This window comes from Hippoglossus hippoglossus, chromosome 5 (genome assembly GCF_009819705.1).
Source record: "Hippoglossus hippoglossus isolate fHipHip1 chromosome 5, fHipHip1.pri, whole genome shotgun sequence".
NCBI lineage: Eukaryota > Metazoa > Chordata > Actinopteri > Pleuronectiformes > Pleuronectidae > Hippoglossus > Hippoglossus hippoglossus.
This window is the reverse complement of record NC_047155.1, coordinates 7,344,706-7,366,880: the sequence shown is the minus strand read 5'-3', so window position 1 is coordinate 7,366,880 and position 22,175 is coordinate 7,344,706. Positions and strand designations below refer to the sequence as shown.

Here is a 22,175-nt window from a genome sequence, read left to right as displayed (position 1 = left end):
TAACCTAGATCAAAGCTCAATCTTTCTCCGTCTGTCGCTCCCTCTCGCTCATTTCAAATACATTTTGCATACCCAGAGTAGAATGAGCTGCTTTCTCAAAGCTTTCACATACATACAAATGTTTACAGTCAACAATTTGTACAAAATATTTATTAACAAGTACAATTTGTGACTTTTTTTGTACAGGTTGTTAATTTGTGCTGAGACAAATCCTGATAAAAATAACCAGGAAATGGACAAATAGGCATAAACCGAACAAACAGGCAACAATCATTTTCCAGTGTGTCAGAGTTAGCTTGAGGTGAAGCAATGCAGCTTTCAGGTAGAACAATGGAAGAAAAGGCAATGAAACCACATCACAGTGTGACGTGTCTGTGCTACTTTAAGTGCCCTTTTCTCCATTGTCCTGATAACAATTACAACATAATAAAACTCTTTGTTTTTATGGATGGTGTTTTTGAAGAACAGTGCAGAACATGTCTCTGCTATGTCTTGGTTTTTAAGCACCTCAGGTAGTTAGCAGCATAAATGTGCAAGTTTTTTCATTTTAATTGCATTCTGTACAAGTTCAATTCTAGTTTTTCGACAAATTCTTTAATACAAATCTAATTAATTATCTATATTCAGCAAAATGTTGAAAACATCAATATGCACAAACAAGTAGTGGAGTTAATTTTCTTTCTTTCTTTATCAGCACAATAAATGTAGAAAAATAAAAATGAGAATGTCTCCATGATGAACAGTACATTGACGGAGCTTCGTTACAGCTTGGTGGATTTTTCAACTTTGCTCTTCACATCGAAGTCATCCGTTGAATCCTTCTCTGTGACATCTGACACCTGTAGTGGGTTAATAACATGAAGAAGCACATCAATACCACGACCGACTCTGCTGTAGAGTTGTGAGAGACAATAAGAGACATCGTACCTTTGATTTATTGAAGAGCCTGAAGCAGATGAGGTCCTTGCTCCTCACAAACAGATCAGAGTTCAGCTTCTCTTGTTTACATCCACCTAAAAAAAGAGATGTATATGCCAATAACTGTTATACAGTAGGTTATAACTTTTAACATTTACAGGAGGGCAGCTGTACTGTTCCTCTGCAGTGGAAGTGGAGGTGAAAGAAGGATATCTCACCTGTGACCACGCTCACCAGCAGCCCACACACCATCGTGGTCAGTGTGCCCACCGGACACAGGTAGAGGTAGGAGAGGGAGTACCAGGAGTCGGCCAGAGCTGGTCTGAAACTGATACACAGAGGAAAGTGTTCAAGTTTCCAGGTCAAACTATTCCTTTAACTTTTTAACTATTACTGGTGGTGATAACACTGTCAAAAACATGTTTAATCGTTAAATGTGAAGTCTAACAGCAACATAAGGTGTTTATGGGATTGGTATTCAACACAACAGGTGGAGTACATTATGTGATTTTAAGTGATTGGAAGAGATTTGATTTTGTATCAACGTTCTGATGATACACTGAAGCTTATTTCTTTTTAGTCTATAAAATGCTGTTAACGTATTCCATGGTGACATCTTCAAATGTTTTGTTGAGTCAACAGTAAAAAAAAAAAGAAGAAAAGAAATTGAGTTTATCTGTGATTCTGAACAAAAAAGCTATTAATCCTCACTTGTGACAAACTGTAACCAAATAATTTAATGACATTTTATTCAACTATCATCATTAACAGTAGATGATTCATTTCCGGACCAGTGACTGATCAGTTTTCATGTATGAACTATATATTTTTGTATATACATTTAGAGTGTTTGGACTTTCTCTTTGTGTAAATGTGTTTTCACTCTGGAGCTGTTCATGTCAAATTCAGCATTTATCTGGAAGTATATTTAAAGTTTGGACAAAAGTTTAATTCTGAAACACAGTCCAGAAAAGCAGCAGTTAGTGTTTGGATATTAAGTCAGTATCAACTTACTAACTGTGACTATCTCATAAGTTTGAATATGATCAGAGGAGCCTTTGTTTACTGTAACATGACTCACTCAGGCTGTCCGGTCGCTGACGGACTGGTCCAGGGAGCTACGGTTGAAGAGTTGAAGCTCCCTGTGCTGTTGCAGCCCACAGTGGTGACATGGAGAGGATTCGTCTTCTCATCTGACGGTGGGTAAATCTGGCCTCCGATCCCCACCCACAGAGTCAACACCAGACCAATGATCATTCCCAGTAGGCCTCCCTGAAAGGTAAACACACACATTTTTCTTAAATCAAAAACTTCTTTGTGATGTCAGAGGGTGCATATGTTCTGGTAAATACTCAAGTAGATACCGACCACTGAATTTGTTGTTCGGAAAAGCATGCCCAGCAGGTACAGGCCGAGGAGAGGCCCGCTGATCATCCCAAATATGGACAGAGCTGCCTGAAAGTAGACAATTGTGTAAAGAATTGTAGTTCCTTGTATTCGCCCTGGGGTGGGGCTGTAGAGCAGTAAATGAGTGTTACCTGCAGAACACTTCCCATCATAGAGGCAACTCCAGCCATTCCGATACACAGGATTCCAAAGAACACACCTTTGGAGATGTAAATTATTAATAATAAATTATTATACGTGATTATAAAACTGAAATCAAAGGAACAATCTAATCACAACTTCAAATGTCTACACATGAAAATTAAAAAAACAACATTATATCTGGGTCATACATATTTAGATTTTCTCTTTTGGAGATAATTTGTGATTAATGTAACTGAGGTCTGAGTTTTTCCAGGTGGATTCTGCAGCAGTTTTCTTTTTTTTTTCAGTTTAAATCACTATTCTGCAAAAACTTAATCCAAACCCATTCATAAATCTTGATTTACAAAAGCCCTAAATATTTCTTCTTTTCTTTGGGCATATCTGCAGTAATCTTAGTTATGTAAACAACTGCAGGTACTCCTGACATGTACTGTCTCCTGACATGTACTGTCAGGAGACAGTACTGTCAGGAGACAGTACATTCTTAGCCATAAGTAGGCGTGTTGTGTGTCCAGGAATCTGTCTAATTTTCTTTTTTTAGTTGAAATGCCAGAAACAATTCTGGTCCATATAGATTTGCTAGAATGATCATGAAACCGTTTTTTATTTGGATTTCATTTGGTAGTCTGTCACGTTCCTTCACACAAATATTTCCTTGAGTTATTACCTGTGCAAGACTAACAACATTGTTGGATTAACACCATACAAACCCAAATGTCTGTATAACACAACAAAGAGTGTTTGCCTGAGGCTGTATTCTGAGATAAATGCAGCAGTGGAGCCATGCCCTCGGTCTCAGCCTATCTCAGGTTCATTGAACTTCTGTGTTCCTGCCTGCACATGTTCGTTTCCTTTAATCTACCTGATGAAATCCTGCGCATTATTGAAACAGTAACTGTTTTTGCTTTGGTTCCTGTGAAGTCTGTTTGTCTTCACATGTGCGCTTCTGCAATGAACTAGATTTTGTATTTGTCTTTGATTATGTTCTAAATTGTGTAGCAGAAATGATCTGGTAATCTTTTAACAAGATAAGATAACTTATATGGCAGCAGAGCACTTCCCTCGACCAAGGCCCAACAGTCACTGTAAATTCAATCCTGCTGCACCCCACTGCAAACACTAATAGATATCAGTCCTCTTAATATGCCTGATTTTTCATCAAGATCCATGAATTATTTCCTGGGAAACAGGAGAAAATGCCCTTCTTTCGTGGCCCATGTCCCATCCTTCCACCAAGTTCTGTGGAAATCTGTTGAGCAGTTTTTGCAATACCCTGCTGACTAACAAACCAACAGACCAACTAAGCCACGAACAAACAGACAGATCGAAAGCATAACCTTCTTGGAGGTAATTTAATCTTGGTCTCTACTGAGAAGTGTATGTTGCAATTTAAGGTGATTACAGCATTTATTCATAACAATAGTTAACTCTCTTTCTCTTTTACTTCTCTATTGTACATGATCACTCTTTCATTCTGGCGGCCATCAAAACACAACTTACTGAGACCCATGTTCATCCAGGTGACTTGTTTCTCTGTGAGGTTTTTGCACACAGGCAGGATAAAGTCTTCCACAGTGACGGCAACCAGGGCGTTAATACTGGAAGACACGGTGCTGGAAAACAAATGCATTAATTTAAGATGAATTTAAATAGTAGATTAGATTAATGTCGTGTTGTCCAGTACTCGGCAAACCAATGATGATTCAGGTGTTGCTCACACACTATCTCCTTACAGCTGAAGCTTAACTTCTACTGTATTTCCTTTTCAACACAGCATTCCTGACTCTGTTGTGAAATAATACAGTTCCTCTCCGGGCCTCACCTCAGAGTCCCGCTGTATGCAGCAGCCACAAACAAACCAGGGATTCCAGGGTAGGTCTCCAAAATATCCATCACAAGGTAGGGCAGCAGCTGGTTTGCAGACACAAACCATTTTACTGTTAACTGTTAACACAATGTACAGCAGGATGGCCGTGTGATGGGGAGTAAAGAGACTACCTGGTCAGGGGTGGTTATATCACCGTTAAGGAGAGGGTCACAGTTCTTGTAAATGGAATACATGGTGAGGCCAGAGAACACAGCCAGACTCACAGTTACCCACAAGCCGACCATGTTCAGGTACAAAGACCTGAGAGAGGGAAAAGAAGAACCTGTCAGTGCACGAACCCTTCGCTCACAGTCTGCGATGTAATATACTGTACTGTACTGTGTAATGCAACGCTCACATCTTGGCATGGCCCAAGGTTTTGCAGGAGATGTAGCGCTGCACCTGGGACTGGTTGATGGCGTAGATGGACACCCACATCACGCTGCCTCCGACCACAATGGTCCAGAAGGTGTGTCGCTTCAGGGGATCTGGGTCAAAGCTGTAGTGAAGATCAACAACACAAAAGAACACGGAAAGAGACTTAGGGACATTAAATCATAAACTTATAATAATGTGGGAAGTCACGTTTAAAGCAATTAGAGGTTTTCACCCCTGCCTGTTGGTTTGTTTGTCAGCAGGATTACACCTAAACTACAGAACGCAATTCCACTAAACTTGGCAGATTGATTGGACATGGGCCAAGAAAGAACCCATTACATTTTGGAGAAGATCCAGGGTTTTAATTTCTTTCACTTTCTTCAACATTGCGAGATAGGACGTTATTTGGACGTTTGCATCTATTCCCCAGGAAATAATTCATGATTCTTGATTAAAAAAAACTGGCATATTTTGGGTGACTGATATGATTGTGATCAATTTCATGCAGATCCAAATAAAAATGCGGGGGTAGTGAATTTAAATGTGGCTTCAAAAGGGGAGCGCTGGGCCTTGGTGAAGGTTTCCGCTCTACTGAGCTCCATTCTGGTTAATATTCAGTTTTATTTATTATAATGGCTGCAGACCAGTTGCGTAACAGGAAATTATAAAAAAGTTAGATGTACTTTGTTTCCCTCTGTGTGCAAATTCACTAAACACTAAAAACTCTGATTCATGAAGCCCCACCCGTCTTATATTGTAATCACTTTAAAACAAACTCCAATAACTAAGATGAGTCTGCTTGTGCACTTACTCAAACGCCTCCAGTCGGCCTCCTTGGCCGGCATCTTCCCAGATCTTGGTCAGGCCTCCCTGCAGTACGGCTCCTCGGGCTATAACAGCCACAAACCCCGACAGCATGATCACCATCTGGACAACATCTGTCCAGATCACTGCTTTCAGGCCGCCCTGAAAAATAAATCCATGTAAGAGATGGTTGAGTATTTACATGCACTTTCGTGAAATACATCATGTGTATAAGTGTACATCGTCATGCAGAAAATGGTTTCAGTTTCAGTAACAACAAACTGCAGCAGGTGGATGATGGTGCCAAAGTTTAAAACTGCTCATTTAAAACCTCAATGTTTTTGAGATGGAAGCATACTTGGACTGGATTGTTGTCTTGATGTGAAAACACTCATGGTGCACAGATTATGTATTTAATCCTAAAAATAATATTCTGTAAAATGTACAGTACAAACCAAAGTGCAGTAGAGGATGCAGACCGCTCCTGTCGCCACCAGCACTCCCCACAGATTCAGTCCAGTGACTATTCAGGAAATAAAAACTCATTATTCATGTATTAAAATGATGTATATAACTTTGCTTTATTACAAGAACACAAGTAGAACACATTCATTTTTAGGTTTAACTATGTATATAAGAGAGAAAGGAAAAATACAGGCTCAGGTTAGGGTCAGTAAGATTTGTTGTTGTAGATGGACTTAAATAAATCTGCATGAGAAATTCAAAATTTAACATGTGTAGAAAAGACATGAAAGAGAATTCTGTGGTGAGTTTAACAAAGATTCTCTTAAGTGAAAATGACTAAAATAAGAAAGATAATAAGAACGTAAGAACGATCTTCCATGGCCTCTAACTTTCTCTCTTAGTGATTATTTTGCATAAATGTAGCCAAAATCACAACCACACTGTCTCTAACATATGTGAATAATGTGGAAAAAAATATACAAATATTAATCTTTTCTATGCATGTACAACCATGTATTTCTCATTTTCATCATGCAGATTTAATTAACAGGTTTAAAAAGGTGGATTTACCAAGTTTGGTATTGTGTGTGAACATTACAAGCTAAAATCCTATTTGTAGTCCTTATAGAAACAGGGAGAAGTAAGAAGTAGTGAAAGTTTTCAGTTTGTGAGCTCTCTTGTTTGGCTTCACCGTACTTTGATTTAGTGCAAGAGCTGGAGCGTAGATGACTAAACCGGTGTACAGCGCCTGGAAGAAGATACCAGCATTAGTTGATTAGACGGAAGCACAACAAGCATGTGATTCATATTCAAGAATCCATCTTACATAAAGTCAAACAGAAAGAGGCAGCTGCTGTTTACCATGTTAGATTAACCATTTTAATCATCTGAATGGTTTTGTTTGTGCTAGTTACCGTCTGTGAGATGTACATTGACGTCCCAATTATCCGGATGGGCCGACTGAAGCGCAGCCCCAGGTACTAGAAATACAAGAGGGAATTAGATCATCAAGCATCTTTAAAAAGATGGATCGTGTTGTTTACATCTACTGGTTGAATCCATATCTACAGAAGATTAAAGCTGTTTGTTTCTTTGTTTTTTGTTTCTTAATGTTTTTACTCCACACTTATGGAGAAAATACTTTTATAGCAGTTGGATTCAGTTCGGCCCCATGAGCCTTTTATCACTGCAAACAAGAGATGATTCATCTGCAGCCTGTGTCGTATTTGTGTAGCTTTTCCAAATGAGCATGCTTGCATTATTGTGTTATATATTATTTCAAAGTTATTTTGTGCTGCAAGTGTCTTCCAGCCTTTGGGCCATTAAAATGATTTAGATGTCTGTGTTGTCTCACCTCGTAGGTGCTGGTTATCCCCAGTCGGTAGAAAAGCGGCACAAAGATCTCAGCGGTGATGACAGACATGATGGCATAGGAGAAGCCGAAGAGCCAGAAGGCAGATCCAAACCGGTAAGCCTCAGCCGGTGTGCCGATGACCGTGATCCCCGACATGAAGCTGGCGGTGAGGGACATGGCGACCGGCACAGCTGTCATTTGCCGTCCACCCAACAAGAACTCGGCGGTGCTGGTGTCCTTGCGGCCTCGGATGGCCTGGAAGAGACCGATGCCGGCCGCCCCCAAGACAGTGGCAGCAAACACCACATAGTCCCACACTGAGAAGGTGGCCACAGGACCACCTGTACCCACCATGGTTAGTTCAGTAGAAGAAGCTTCCTTGTGCAGCGTCGATTCAACAGGATTCCTCTATTATGCAACCTTGCTAATGTTTAATGTTCTTCCCTCTAAATTGCCCTGAAATTGCTCTCAAGTCCAGTTGTTCATAAGCCAAAAGAAAAATACAGCCTGTAGACAGCAAAAAAAAAGAAGCTGTTCAGCTCCTCTCAGAATCTGTCGACTGCCAGAAAACAATCAGCTTCATTCATATTAAAAGTTTCTCTTCAAACTTTTAGGATAGAAAAGAAAAATCCATTCCTTTGTTTTTTGTCATCTGCTAGTTTAGAGTATCAGCGTTAAGTCTCTCCTGCTGATAACAACACACCACTGCTTCTGTTCCAGTGCTCTCTGACGTGTTTGTCCCACTATAAACATTCTTTACTGGAGTTAATAATCCATCAAGGACACATAGGGCTGGAGTCACCCACAATTTCAACGATAGTAAAACATGAGGATCTTATGATTGTGTCAGCGGGCGTTGATGTCGTTCCTTCTAAGTCCAGGACCTTTCCTTCTAAAGCTCCAGGTTACTCAGGAATTTCTGCGGCCAGGGAGGTTTAAAGTTTAGGGTTGGCTCACTTCTCCTGCTGTCATCCTTACTGAAGCTTTACCCAACACATCCTTGTCACTCCTGCGATGCACAAAGAAGTTTCCCAAACTCAAGAAATAATGTGACGACTGCAGAGGAGACAGAGAAAGTCGGTTTAAAGCTGCTGCTGAAGTGTGATCACCTCTAATATTACCAACCTAATGAGGACGGTTTCCATAAACTATCTGGCCGTTAATAAAAACGGCTTGTTCTGTTAATGTTTGTAAAGCTGAGCAGATAATGAGCAGCTAAGAGGAACACTGAACTGGCCCAGCGCTCTTCATGTTTTCACGATACACTGATAATTGCACAGACAGCATTACTAGTCACTGATACACCAGGGAAGAACAAGACACGCTAACTGTGTGTGTCATAACAGATAACGTTTATCAGAGGCGGCGTTAAGTTCATTGTCTGTAGGGATCTGAGCCACTATTAATGAATGATGAGAAGCAATCGCTTACTTCGCAAATTGTGACTCAATGGGTTGGAGAGAGAGGTTTTCTCGACAATCATTAATCAAATATATAGATAAGTCCCTGAAGTCTCAAGGAGATGGATGTCAAATTATAGAACTTTGTTGTCTCTATCTAAAAAATCTGGTATTGGTATTATTTTCTACTGACTAAGAGAAAAGACAAACACTCTCTGAATGTTTTCCACCCATTTTCAGTGCAGGTTTGTGCACATGCTGAATGTGAATGTGCTTTAGTGTCACTTTTGTCAGTCCTTATCGTTTTCACGTGCACACCAGACGTGCACGGAAATATTCTGTTAAAAGAAGTTAATTTGTATTCAAATTAGAGACAGAAAAGGTTTGTTTTGGAAAAAGAAGTAAGACTCAGGTTAAACTTTGACTTTTACCGCTTCATGAAAAACCCATTATTTTCAAGCAGAACCTGAGCGTTTGGGGGATGTTGTGACATCTAGTGGACACGGCTTCAGACTCCACAATCAGATGCAGAGACGCTTCTTGGTTACTGCATCACATGTGTTCATTCAAGACATTATTAATTCATGTCATTCACATAATGGACAGAAAGTTTAGTCCTTCCTTTTCGTCACCGATGGACGATAACGGCCGGTTTGCATAAAGGTGGATTATATAAATATCACATAAATCCTGTTCAGACTCACAGCATCGTCAGACCTGCAGACCACATCTCGCATCAAGGTGAGCAGAGCAACAGATACATAAGATACCAATCATTTGATTAAACTCTGTTATGTGATTGTCATTTCATCTCTTTGTCTCTCTTTCCCCTGCAGCTTCAAACTGATCGGAGTAAAGAACACAAGTTAACATGGAGATGGCCGTGTTCAACTGCTGGTTCCTCTTTCTGCTGTTCAGCCCAGCTGCTCCCATGTGTTTGCCCGCAGACTTCACGCTGTATGTGGAGAAGCCGGAGTGTGACTTCTGTGTGGCCATCAACACGACGAGCTGCATGGGATTCTGCCAGTCGTGGGTGTGTACAAGAATAAAATACTAGTTTCTATTCAGCTCGAAGGGTTGGGTCAATGTTTAACCTGTAATTAAGCAATTTATGTGTGTAATTAAGTGTTAAGGAATGGAAATTATGTTGAAAAATAGCTGCTGAACTTAAGGTTTTGAGTTCAAACTATGAGATACATGAGCGAATATTTCACTTTTTTCCATTTTAAGAAAAGCCCTGTCCCAATCCCTCCATTTACTGTTATGTAACATGAAACTAGTTGTAACTTTATATTTTATTTGAAACCGTTTTTTCTTACATGAGATAAAGAAGTCATATTAAAATGAAACCCTCATCGCACAATTTTTTCTCACCTGCATCTCAAATCAACACTAGAATGGCATTCCTCCACCAAGGCCCAGCAGTCCCCTTCTGAAACCACATTTTAATTCACTAGATACAAATTATTATTTGAATCTGCACCAAATTGCTCACACTCATAAAAAGCATTCTTTCATCAAGCTCCATGAAGGAAAATAGTGAAAAATGCCAGATCGTGCAATGTTAAAGAAAGTGAAAAAATCCAATTTGTGATTTAACGAGTTAAACCGCGTCCTTCCACTGGGTTTCATAGTTATTCATCCGGTACTTTTTAATGTGCAGAGGGGAAAACCTATGTTTGTGTGTGATGAGCAGGAACGCAACTTGAAGGACAGCTTTGGCCCGCGCGTCGTCCAGCGAGGCTGCACCTATGACGAGGTGGCGTACCGCACGGTCGTGCTGCCTGGCTGTCCCGTCAACACCAACCCTCTCTTCACCTACCCTGTGGCCCTCAGCTGCCACTGCGGCACCTGCAGGACCGACAGCGACGAGTGTGCACGCAGAGCCAGCACGGACAGGCCGAGGTGCACCAAACCAGTCAGACGTGTCTACCCATACCCCGGTCCGAGTGACTACATGATCCCTTTGTGATTCTTTTATTTCCTTTGAATGTGTCACTGAAATCACAAAGCTGTAACCACATGATCCATGAATGTTCTGGGAAAAAAAACCACGTCATCCTTTAGCCTGGGATGGATACACTCATGTCTGCACTGTGTTTACTGTCTCCCCTATTGTACCAGCTGGTTTTATTGTGCCTGTGTAGGTCAGTGTGTCTGGGCTGCAGCTCTGCATATTTCTGGCAGCGTCATTATTTACCCTCTTGTTTGTGTGTGAGTCCCAGACTTATTGTGTTTACTGTGAAAGTGATACTCTGAATGCAACTCAATTAAAGGTGAAGTCTCTAAATAGCTCCTGGACTTAGCTGCGCTTGACTTAATCACATCCTGTGCCGGGCCGTGGCTTTCTGTTTACTCCATAACAAACACCGGGCCAGGACTCCTCCGTGGTGGCACCTCCGGGTGCTATATTTGCCTCCACAATCATTCTGGGAAGCACATGATTGTTTTCACACCGCTTCCCGTTCAGTGGATTATCGTGACCGACCACAGATATTTAGCACAACAGGTACAGAAGAGTCTCTGAGCTCCCCAAAATCTATATTTGTGAGACTGTTCACTGTTGTGTCGCATCCAGTAGAGTTCGTCTGTAGTTTTCCATTCACAAAGGGGAAATTTGGGCAGACAGCTGGAGCTTATTTATAGCTCAGGGGGTCAGTTGGAGAATGTAGGTTAAGTCCGTCCTGTGATGTCACTGTTTCATGGCTTTATATTATATTCTGTCACATGTGTAGTCATAACTTTTCTGTAAGAGACATTTTATATCAGTGTCTCTGTTGATTTTGACAGTTATGGGATGTACCTGAGCCTTATCTGTTGATTTATTTCCTCTGACAGAAAGAGAAGGTCTCAGTTTCATCAGTCACCATCTGCATTGCTCCGCAGTACAAAAGGCCTCTGTGCCACTGACTCATAGTACAATTCACTAAAGTAGGATCCTCAAACCGACCTCGGGGCTGGGTGTGAGAGGTTAGATGCAGGGAAACGTGGATGGTAAACCAGTTCATCACATGCTGACACTGGTTCACGTGCATGCTGTCGCCTTGAGGAGGCTTGTACAACTTCTTGCAACCTGACACCATTAACCTTGACAACAGTCATACGTAACAGTATTTTATACGGTGGCCCTGAGAGCTCAACGCAATGCAACTTAAGAAAACACATGCAAGTGGACAAAACACAAGCAAAGTAAGAAAACATCTTCATCAATTTCACAACACAACACAACACAACAACACATTATAGAAACGCGCAGCAAATAGAGAAAACGACAACGGAAGTGTTTCCAGAGGACAGCTAAAAGTGATGGACACTGCTGCCACAGGAGACACAAAAACGTCCAATACATCAAACAAATTCGGTTTCTGTATTTGCTGCGCGTTTCTGTAATGTGTTGTGTTGTGTTGTGAAATTGATGAAGATGTTTTCTTACTTTGCTTGTGTTTTGTCCACTTGCATGTGTTTTCTTAAGTTGCAGTGCGTTGAGCTCTCAGGGCCACCGTAATTTTACTTCTCTGCAACCAGTTCCATCTTGATTATAGTTAAACACCCCTGTATGCACAAGAGATGTATATTTTTTCATCCATTTTGTGCCAGTTACCCTCAGGTTACAGTGGCAGCAGGTTAAGCAAGATAGTCCTGATGTCCCTCTTCAGAGCCACGCTTTCCAGTTTTTCAAAGTGTTTGACAATGGGGGGAAGCTTCGGGCAAGCTGTCGTCTAACTCCTGCAGTTTATGCTGAAATTCTTGTGGATACCTTCTTCCTGACTCTTTGCTGTTTTGCTTCTACATTCAAGTACATTTCACCAGTTGAAGTCCAGTCTGCAACCAGCAGTACAGAAAGCCACATTGCCGTCAGCTCCAAATAAGTTATTTTGTTTGGTGTTTTCATTTAAAAAGTTATGTTCTAAAATGAACTTTGAGAAAATGTTAACATCACAAGAACAAGACAGTAGCAATACAACAATTACGAGAATGACGTACAAAGACGTTGTCTGTGGCAGCAGTTAAACAGTTTCTTAGAACTATCTATCCAACCATCCTGATGTCTGCCTCCCTCCCTCATCCTGGGAGCTCCAGATGGAAATGAACCTTATACTCGTGTCCCTGTGTTAGAGAAACTACTAAATGAAATGAGATACATGGTCTCTCCCGTGTATTCTGGGTCTACCCCAGGCTCCTCTGCCAGTTGGATGTTTCCAGAAAACTTCCCATTAAAGGTGCCCAGGAGACATAATGTGTTTTTATGTATATAATATATGATATCATTTTATGTCAGGTCAGGACTATTCAATATATTGTTCTCATTCTAACTGATCTGTCTGGTCTGGTATGACTTTACCTGTAAATCCACATAACTGGAGGGTTTTATATGCTGTACTCTTCTATCAACAGTTGACCCAGCGTGACACTAAAATCATGAGACTGTTATGGCACAATAGTTTGAATTCCCCGTGCAGAGGTGTTTTGAAAACCATAATACCCCCACAGATGAAGTGGAATTTGCCTCCATCAGCACTCCGGCAGAAGCCGCCATGTGGAGCGGACACCAATCTCTCAGTCATTCAGACGCACCGCACCGCTTTGTTTGCGTTGTGTTCATTCAACTTGAAAAAATGTGGGAATTATTTTGCTATGCTATTGGCAGAGCCGCCGGGAGGCCAGCGTCGATCTGTCGGTCCCCCTCATTCTAGACTGATCGTCTGGCTTTTCCAGCAGCTAGATGTTTTTTACTGTGACGGCTACTGGGTGAATTGCCATGAACAATGTGCCCTGACAATGTATTTTAAAATATATCAACATGTAACAAATTTTTTAAATAGTGCTGACCTCAATAGGCCCCACACAATGAATCCTTATGGCTTTGGTGACTTTTCCTAAAGCAGCACCCTGAGGTGCATGGTGGCTCAACAGCTGTTGAATGAATTTCCATGAAAATGTGGTTTTAAATGATCATGTTTCTCTTTGGTTGAACTGTAATAACTTTGGTTACAAATACTTTTATCTGTCCTCCAAATTTTAATTTGTCCTGTTCCTTGTTTTATGACCAAATATCTGCAAAACTAATAATATTTCCATCGTCCACTCCTGTAGTTCACATTCACTCCAAATCAGCAATAGATAGCTTGCCAAGATGCTAACCTGATAACCTAAGGTGTGTTAGCATTTAGCTCGCAGGACAACTATAAATCCTGGCAGCGAGCACGGCCTCAGACCCCCAAAGACTATTTGAATGGATGCTGTTGTAAGACATATCTACAGACTCTATATAGAACCTCAGAAAGTTAATATAATACATGATGCCAATGATTGGACCACTTGGTTGCATGACTTGTCCGTTTTCTCTCATTAGCCGAACAAACGTCCAAAACTTAACCTACTTCTGCCTCAGTAAACCTTGTCGTCTTTTTCTTTTTTTTTCTCAGCGTGCCTGCAACCACTGTTATGCAACTTTTCAGCTTCAACTGTGAGTTGGTATAAAAACACCAGATCCTTATCGCTTGGAATGCACCTTTAAAATTTGTGAGATAAACCAGTTTTTATGCCAAGTGCCCTCTTACCTTTTGCCATCCACCTGGTAATTTTCCATTCGGCTGATGCTTGGTTGTGTGAGCACCTGTAGTTGCAAGAGTCATGAATACAATAGGCTGTGCTACTGTCTGTGTTCCCACGTCAATAGATATGTTGTTTACCTTTATTTGTCTAAGGTGGACTGACAGTCTCCTTTTCAGTACGATTCTGTGCTGTATTTACACAGTGGGACAAAGAGAGACGAGTCCTCCAGCAGATGCATGTTACACTGCAGCAGTTCAGAAATAGAAGGGACTTGCTCTGAGGAGACCTTAACGATGCATAATGAAACTTTTCGGCTTCCACACCCATGTTTATTCTCCAAAGGTGGAAGAAGATCACACATAGTTTTCTCTAGGGCTGGACGACAGGGCCAAGAATTATATCAAGAAAAAGAGATTTCATATCACTCAATAAACAATAGATAACAGAATCAATGTCTTATTGTTATTTTAAGTTTCATTTTAGATTTTTGCTCTTGGGTGAAGATTGTGGTTTTAAACTCTTCTTTATGAGCAGAGAATGACAAACACTTGATAAGCTGCAGAACTAAATAAATAAATTCATATTGCGATAATTCATTAAACTGTTTTATTTCCCCGCCCTGCGTACAATTTAGTTGTACAAACTTTTTTTTGCCAAATCTTCAGTTTCTATTTTCTGGATTTGGGGCATGTGTCATTATTTTTCCTTTTTCTTTTGTCTCTGGGCTTAAAATGTCAGGTTTGGATGTTTTCATTATTTATCAACATTTTTCTGATAGCACCGATTGAAAAGGGAAGTCACGAGATCATTTACTAAGAATACATGTGAGTTGCTGCCCTAACTTAATAAACATTGCGGTGCAGAGTCAGTCTACAAATTACTCACAGTCATGTGTGTTTTCTGTAACTTTCCACCAATGAGACATAACCTGGAGACATCTGGGCCAAATAGAAAAGCCACCAGAACACTAGACACCAGAATGATGTCATGGAGCCACAGAGCTTACACAGGGATCTTAATGCCATGATGCACTTATAGACTTACACTGGCACCGAGATGATCGCATTAGATCCCGGTAGTAAACAGTCCTGACGCCTCCACGAGTAAACAAAAAAAACCTGACTTCAAAATATCTAACTTTAAAAATACTTTTCATTTGAATACTTAAAATAATGAGAGAACAATGGTATCTTCCGTGGTCCACCCCTCGCCGTGTTTGGATACACGTGATTGGTGGAGCCGCTTGACTGACGCGTCTCTCCTCCACTGGCACGAGGAGGTGAGTCCAGATGCACACCGCCTGAACGCTGATTGGTCGAGGACTCGCCGGCCATTGTAGACTGTGTGTGTGTGTGTGTGCGCGTGAGAGAGAATTCCACCCCGCCCCCTTTTCTTTGATAAAGCGCAGTGGAAATTTCCGTCCTCCGCTCACATCTCTGTCATTCACACGACTCCAGTCAGCGCGACGCCTCCGGACAATCTCTACCTATCACCTAATCCTCTCGGTGAGTTCAGGCTTTGCAATTAACACCGAAGACGCTGTTTCTTCGTAGCGTCGCGAAGTTTTCCACGGCAGCTAGCTTGTTCTCCCCTTTTTAGCAGCGCTGTTGTTTGAATGGGTCTGTGTGCTAGCGGCCTGCTACGCGCTGCCAGCCGTTAGATGTATGTGCGCTAACCTCACACTTTTTTACAAACCGTGACGCGGAAGAACGTTTTTATTTCCAACAAGCGCGAGTTTCTTTCCAAAACCCGCTGTTGTTCGCAATGAAGTGAATTCGCGTGACTTTTAAGAAAGTAAAAATCGTGCATTTTTGACGTGAAAGCGCAGTTAACGTGATAAAATGACTGAATCGAGACTATTCAGAAGTTCAATGTTATTAAAGCTTCTCCTGCAACGAGGCGCAATGTCTGCAGGGGATCAAACAGTTCAATGATTAAATGAACCGATGCGTCTTTTCTCATTGTTTTTCGTAACAAATTCGCTTTCGTAACGTGCAGCTACAGGAGAAATTAAGCGGTATCAAGAATGTATGGGAGGCGGTCCTGCCCATGTACGGTGTTCCGGTATGTGCAGCGGGACACGCCCACGCCTTCTTCTGCTACTCATGTTGCATTGAGCTGATGAGTCGCGGTCACGTGACTGCGAGGGGCCTCTCAGTGGGAGGGATCTTAAGTTTATTTAAACAGAAAACCTGCTCATTCATCCTGAGTTCACAGACTTGTGTCTTTATCTCTCTGCCCAGGACTCTGCTCGTCGGTTCCACTGAAACTCACAAGTGAATCCACATCTCTCGGTTTCTACATCTTCGCTTCCTCGTCAACGATCTCAAGGTCGTCATGTCTCAGCAGCACATCAGGTGAGGGTTTGTTTTCATGTTGTACTAACATGACACTAAGAGGTGAAGGTGACAACTAACAGTTATTCTCACTAATTAAAAGTATGATTTTCTTTATAATCATTACTTTTAGTGAATACTAAAGATCCAAGCCTAAGTACGTTGAATTGATGTTGGTTTTTAAAAAGAAAACAACGAAACCCACTGAAGAATTGGCAAAACTACTTGACAATTGATCAGTTACTACTAAGGCTGGGTAATAAAACCTTTTTAAGTAGTTATTGTAAAGTAGATTTAATCAATATTAATATATATTTATATCGCACATTTGATTATACTGATACTTTATTGATATTGCTACTTTTATTTAATACAATTAAGACTGGGCCATAATATAATAAATAATTATTGCACATATATTTCATCAGTAGAAGGTCTAATTTTCTTGTCTTATTTTGTGCTTGGTGATCTACAATTTTGTTTTTCTTTTAGTTTATAAAGTATTTGTTTAGTTTCAAACAACAACCATCACTCAGGATTACAATTTAATAGAAATGATAATATGACCTTCATGGTTATTTTTGACCACGTCATCCAGCGCTAATAGTTAGAGATTAAATTTGATTTCAGTCCCTGACCTTCATCTAATTGTCCACAATCTTACCGTTAATTTCTCCATTAACTCCCTGTCGATCTTTCTCTGTTGTCTCCCTTCAGCCTTCCAGCCAAGCTCATTAATGGAGGCATTGCTGGCATCGTCGGGGTCACGTGTGTCTTCCCCATCGACTTGGCAAAGACCAGGTTGCAGAATCAGAGACACGGTCAGCAGGTCTACAAGAGCATGTGAGTATTTTTAGGCGTATTGGTCATACATGACTAACCCAGCATACATGGCTGTTTGCCAACGCTCTTGTTGTACCTGCTTCATCCATGTATTATTCCTACTAATCCCTAAACCCACATCGCAACACAGTGAATGTATAGAACTGAATGTATATAATTACCCACATCCCCCCCCTGGATGGTGACTATTCATCCCTTTCATTCCTTTCTGATGATGTCATCCATATCCCTTTTGGAGGGTGGAAATTTACAGCTCCACCTCTCAGCATCTATGTTTCCTTTAGAGCCACTGATCCTTTACCCTGAGGCTTGTTAAACATTTGGATAAATATATCTGCTTTGAATTCAGTCATAATCATTAAATGTTTTCCTCTGACTCAGCCGCTATAATAAACGGTCCATGCTAATGGTGTTTCCCATGCTTTCTTGTTTTTATAGGATGGACTGCCTTGTGAAAACAGTAAAATCAGAAGGCTACTTTGGCATGTACAGAGGTAAGATTAATGCACATCTGAATATTAAGAACCAGAAGGTCAGAACATGTACACGTAGATAATTTGTAGTAGAGGTTTAGCATTGACACATGTACTACTCTGTACTTTTAATCTTTACACTGCGGGTTCAGATACAGTTGATGTTCAGTGCATGGGATACTTTACATTTAAATGACATACTGTGGTTGTGAGTAGAGTCTGACTGATGGATTTTTGTGGGCCGATGTTAGTAGGTAAATAAATATCCGATGTTTATATTCAGAGAATGATTCCTAAGATGTCATCAAACCTTTTTATAACAAAGAAATATATTTTATCTTTTACAATTTAACCACAAACGTTATTATATATAACTAAAAGTAATGCTAATACAATTAAACATATTCAATTTGAATTAAGCGCTGCAAGGTTCATATCGACCAAATGATGTCAGTCGGGCTCTAGTTATGATTTTTGAATTAGTTGTAAAAACAGAAGTTGCAAAAAGCTGTTCTCATGCTAAGTGGTTTTGTAGACTCTGGTGTTTGTTTACATGCCGTCAGTAGCAAATCAGACCAGTCCTGTTTAATTAATGATCAGTTCACTGACTTTTGATGTAGAACAAGAAAATGTGGACATAGCTCATGTGAGGAAAATGGAGACCTTTTAGTCTGGGTCTCAGCCTGTGTGAGGAATGCTGTTTGTCTGCATCTGTGTTTTTCATATTGCAGACGTGGGTCCCCTGGGCTATTGAAGGCTAGCCGATTATGGCGCAGCCACGCTGGAGGCAAATCATTAAATGGTTCTTACAATATTGCTCTACTTAAAACTATAGGCACAAGTTTTTGTTTTGCCATCTATTTGTTTTGTGATTCGACAAATTCTGTCAATAACCTCTTGGCTGTCTCCTCACTGTCCTGTCAAGTTTGTCATGAATCCTCATTCTCCAGTCTGTCCACTTTTTAAAGACTTTGGTAGATCTTGCTAATGTCTCTATGACAAACTAATGTCATGTTTGTTTTGAGATTGTCCCACAGATCAGTTTTACTTTACATGCACATTACATAGTCTGGAATTCAGTCTGTTCTTTCACTAACATCTCTGCATTTCTGTTTTCATTAACATCTTTACTGACTTGTAGTCTTTCTGTAGACATATATATTCCTCTCCACACACAGTGAGCGCTGTAAATAAACCGACTCACTCTTCTTTATTAATTTGATGTTTGCCTCTTCCTCTGATATTCACCAACCTCATTTCTTCTCCTGTCTTGTGTTTTGCTCGTTTCTCATTTTCCTCCTGAAACTTTTTTGTGATTTCTCTTCTATAGTTATTACTGAAGCTACTGTAAATTGTACATTTGTCTTTTTATAGATTAGCTCTGAAATGAAATAATCACTGTGATGTTAAAATGAGTGGCAGGGAATTTTTTTGTTTGTTTTGGTGCTAAATTAAAAACACGATCGTGGCTCCAGTGCTAATTGTGTGTTTTCTCCTCAGGCGCTGCAGTAAACTTGACACTGGTCACCCCAGAGAAGGCCATCAAGCTGGCTGCGAATGACTTGTTTCGCCACCATCTTTCCAAGGATGGGTAAGTAAAATTCTCTTGAAAAGATCGTTAAAAACGTCCCATCACTGTGTGACTCATCACTTCTCTTATCTGTGAACAGAAAGGGGCTGACAGTGTTTAAAGAGATGCTGGCAGGTTGTGGTGCAGGAATGTGTCAGGTCGTTGTCACCACACCCATGGAAATGCTCAAGATACAGCTGCAGGACGCAGGCAGACTCGGTAAGTTTCAAATTTAATGTTATCCATTTGAAATTTGAACCCCATTGTCACTGAAGGAATATATTTATCTTTTGGTCTTTTTCTTTTTCAGTGGCCCAGCAGCAAAAACCAGTCATGATGTCTCCCGCAAAGCTCGTGGCCACTAACACGGTGCTCAGCCGCTCCTACAACTCGGTGGCCTCGGCACCACGAGCTGTGTCGGCCACTCAGATTGCAAAGGAGCTGCTTCAGACTCAGGGCATCCGGGGACTCTACAGGGGACTGGGGGCAACACTAATGAGGTAAAGACACGGAAGCACATGGGAGCTTGTTGGACCAGTTACTTTTTTTTTTTTAGGGTTTCAGACTGAAACTGTGTTTTGTAATATTTCTTTCAGGGATGTTCCCTTTTCTATTGTCTACTTCCCATTGTTCGCAAACCTGAATCGCCTCGGCAAGCCCTCCCCCGAGGGATCGTCACCGTTTTACTGGGCCTTCTTCTCAGGCTGCGCAGCAGGATCCACTGCTGCAGTGATTGTCAACCCCTGTGATGGTGAGATTTGAGAGAAAATGTCAACCTGTCGATAGTCAAAGCTCTGGAATGTTCCTGGAATGTTATGTAATGTTTTATTTTCTCTCTCCCAGTGGTGAAGACCAGGTTGCAGTCACTGAACAAAGGGTCCAGTGAGGAGACATACACTGGTGTTGTGGACTGTGTGAGGTAAGACAGCGGAGTCACTAATCGTTGCACAACTAACTGTTTTTTCTCTCTCGTGCTCGTGCGTGAATTAATCCACCGCTCTGTCTTTGCAGTAAAATCATGAGGAAGGAGGGGCCGTCCGGTTTCCTAAAAGGAGCCGCCTGTCGGGCTCTGGTCATCGCTCCTCTCTTTGGAATTGTCCAAGTTATGTACTTTGTTGGCGTTGGAGAATACATCCTGGACAACTCGTCCCTGAGCCTCCTGTCGGCGTGAAACCACATCAGTTTCCTGTCTATGCATACGACCTTTTGGGCGCAAATGATGTAACAACTGGCAGCTACATACCACCAGTTTACAGCAGAAGAGGAAAAAAAACTACACAAAGCTTGTTTGACAAAGTCAAAAAGGCTTCGAGTTGTGAAGACGTATATTTCATCTTTTGTATGCGGTGTTGCACTTCAAACACTTTTCAGACGTGTTCAGTGAGGCTGTGGCCACCGTTAGCTCGAGCTGTTAGCCTTACTGAGTTGAGGGACTCGGAGTCGCAGTGTTATTCTTTCTTTGTCCCGAGACTGTCCTATTGTGTTCCCCTCTGTGAGGGCGCGGAGCTCGCTCCATCAAAGATGTTATCACATTTCATATTGTTTTTGTACGTGTGTGAGCTTGAGATTTATTGAGTTGCTGAATGCAGTAGCTTGCAGTATTTTCTGTTTGTGAGTCTTTCTTCCTTTTCCATTGTTGTCTCATGTTTCACTTTGGAACACGAGGCTTCAAATGGGGGAAACAATGGAACCTATTTACATTCATTTCATTTAAAGGGATCTTTTAATATTTTTTTTTACTTGAATATACAGCAGTTCTTTGATATACATGTAAAATTGGACTGATCGCGAACCTTCCTAGTGACGTGGGACCAGACGGTTTGAAACCATGAATAGTGTCCTGCTTGATACTTGACATTAGCGCTTCTGTTGTTTAGTAGTTTGTAAACAGTGTTTGTATCTTAATATCTGCAAAAACTTGATGCATTCATGCACATTCTATTGTGTTTGTTCACATACCCTCAGTTTAGAGACTTGCATATGCAGACCTACCATCTCAATCACTGGTTACTGTGTTTTATGCCTTAACAGTGGAAGTTGGCATTTCTCTCTGAAGAAACAATGCTCTTGGCCAAAAAACAGCATTATTATTATTGTTATTGTGACCGTGTGACAAATGACTGTTACCTTACTTTTTGATTGATGGCTTTTTGTACATAACGTGTATATATTTATATATATAATTCATTAAAACCTGCAAACCACTCGTCCTGTGTTCATGAATCATTGACTCAATAACTAAAGCTGCATGTTTTCTTGATTCAACAACTATAAAGGAAATCATACTTAAAATACACAAACGTGACTTATTACATGTTCTCTACATATGTGGACAAATATGAGACTTTGTTTTAATCCTTAAAATACTGACAATTCCTATTTGATATAATTCTATTATATTCAATTTTCTCTGCTCATGTTCCTTTGTTTAATTCTCATTCATTGTAAAGCAAAGAAAAGCTAAAAAGAAAGCTATAATTAAAATATATTATTGAAGCTACAGGTGAGATAATGACCCTGTATTTTCCATAACAGGCTCAAAAACAAATAGCAAAGTGCCACAACACTAGCCAGTAGTTTACTTAATAGGTTAAGTAATGAATATGATTGATTATGTTGGAGTTACATTTGGAGAATAACAAAACAATACTGAAGTCTAA

At 40.7% G+C, this 22,175-nt stretch overlaps 3 protein-coding genes across 6 annotated transcripts; 2 read left to right on the top strand and 1 right to left on the bottom strand.

Moving 5' to 3' along the window:
- Positions 1-131: 131 nt before the first annotated feature.
- On the bottom strand, positions 132-7,691 carry slc5a8l (solute carrier family 5 member 8, like). Its single transcript, XM_034584642.1, has 15 exons — positions 7,338-7,691; positions 6,898-6,963; positions 6,680-6,731; positions 5,974-6,041; positions 5,526-5,680; positions 4,695-4,835; positions 4,468-4,597; positions 4,292-4,380; positions 3,970-4,082; positions 2,457-2,524; positions 2,287-2,373; positions 2,000-2,190; positions 1,137-1,246; positions 928-1,013; positions 132-839 (listed from the first exon to the last, which is right to left on the bottom strand). The coding sequence occupies exons 1-15, from the start codon at positions 7,689-7,691 to the stop codon at positions 762-764; spliced, it is 1,788 nt and encodes a 595-aa protein (XP_034440533.1). The 3' UTR covers positions 132-761.
- On the top strand, positions 7,675-11,031 carry tshba (thyroid stimulating hormone subunit beta a). 4 transcript variants are annotated; one of them, XM_034584654.1, is made up of 3 exons: positions 7,675-7,692; positions 9,574-9,770; positions 10,401-11,031. In XM_034584654.1, exons 2-3 carry the CDS (start codon positions 9,609-9,611, stop codon positions 10,707-10,709), a joined length of 471 nt encoding a protein of 156 aa, XP_034440545.1. In that variant the 5' UTR covers positions 7,675-7,692; positions 9,574-9,608; the 3' UTR covers positions 10,710-11,031. The 4 variants fall into 4 exon arrangements, with proteins under 4 accessions (XP_034440545.1, XP_034440544.1, XP_034440542.1 ...); XM_034584653.1 differs by lacking the exon at positions 7,675-7,692 and adding an exon at positions 9,333-9,478; XM_034584651.1 differs by lacking the exon at positions 7,675-7,692 and having other exon boundaries at positions 9,536-9,770.
- Positions 11,032-15,724: 4,693 nt separating this feature from the next.
- On the top strand, positions 15,725-21,722 carry slc25a55a (solute carrier family 25 member 55a). The gene is made up of 10 exons (XM_034584645.1): positions 15,725-15,798; positions 16,537-16,650; positions 17,347-17,472; positions 17,911-17,966; positions 19,446-19,536; positions 19,616-19,734; positions 19,826-20,015; positions 20,112-20,266; positions 20,359-20,434; positions 20,527-21,722. The coding sequence occupies exons 2-10, from the start codon at positions 16,631-16,633 to the stop codon at positions 20,684-20,686; spliced, it is 993 nt and encodes a 330-aa protein (XP_034440536.1). The 5' UTR covers positions 15,725-15,798; positions 16,537-16,630; the 3' UTR covers positions 20,687-21,722.
- The last annotated feature ends 453 nt before the right edge of the window (positions 21,723-22,175 follow it).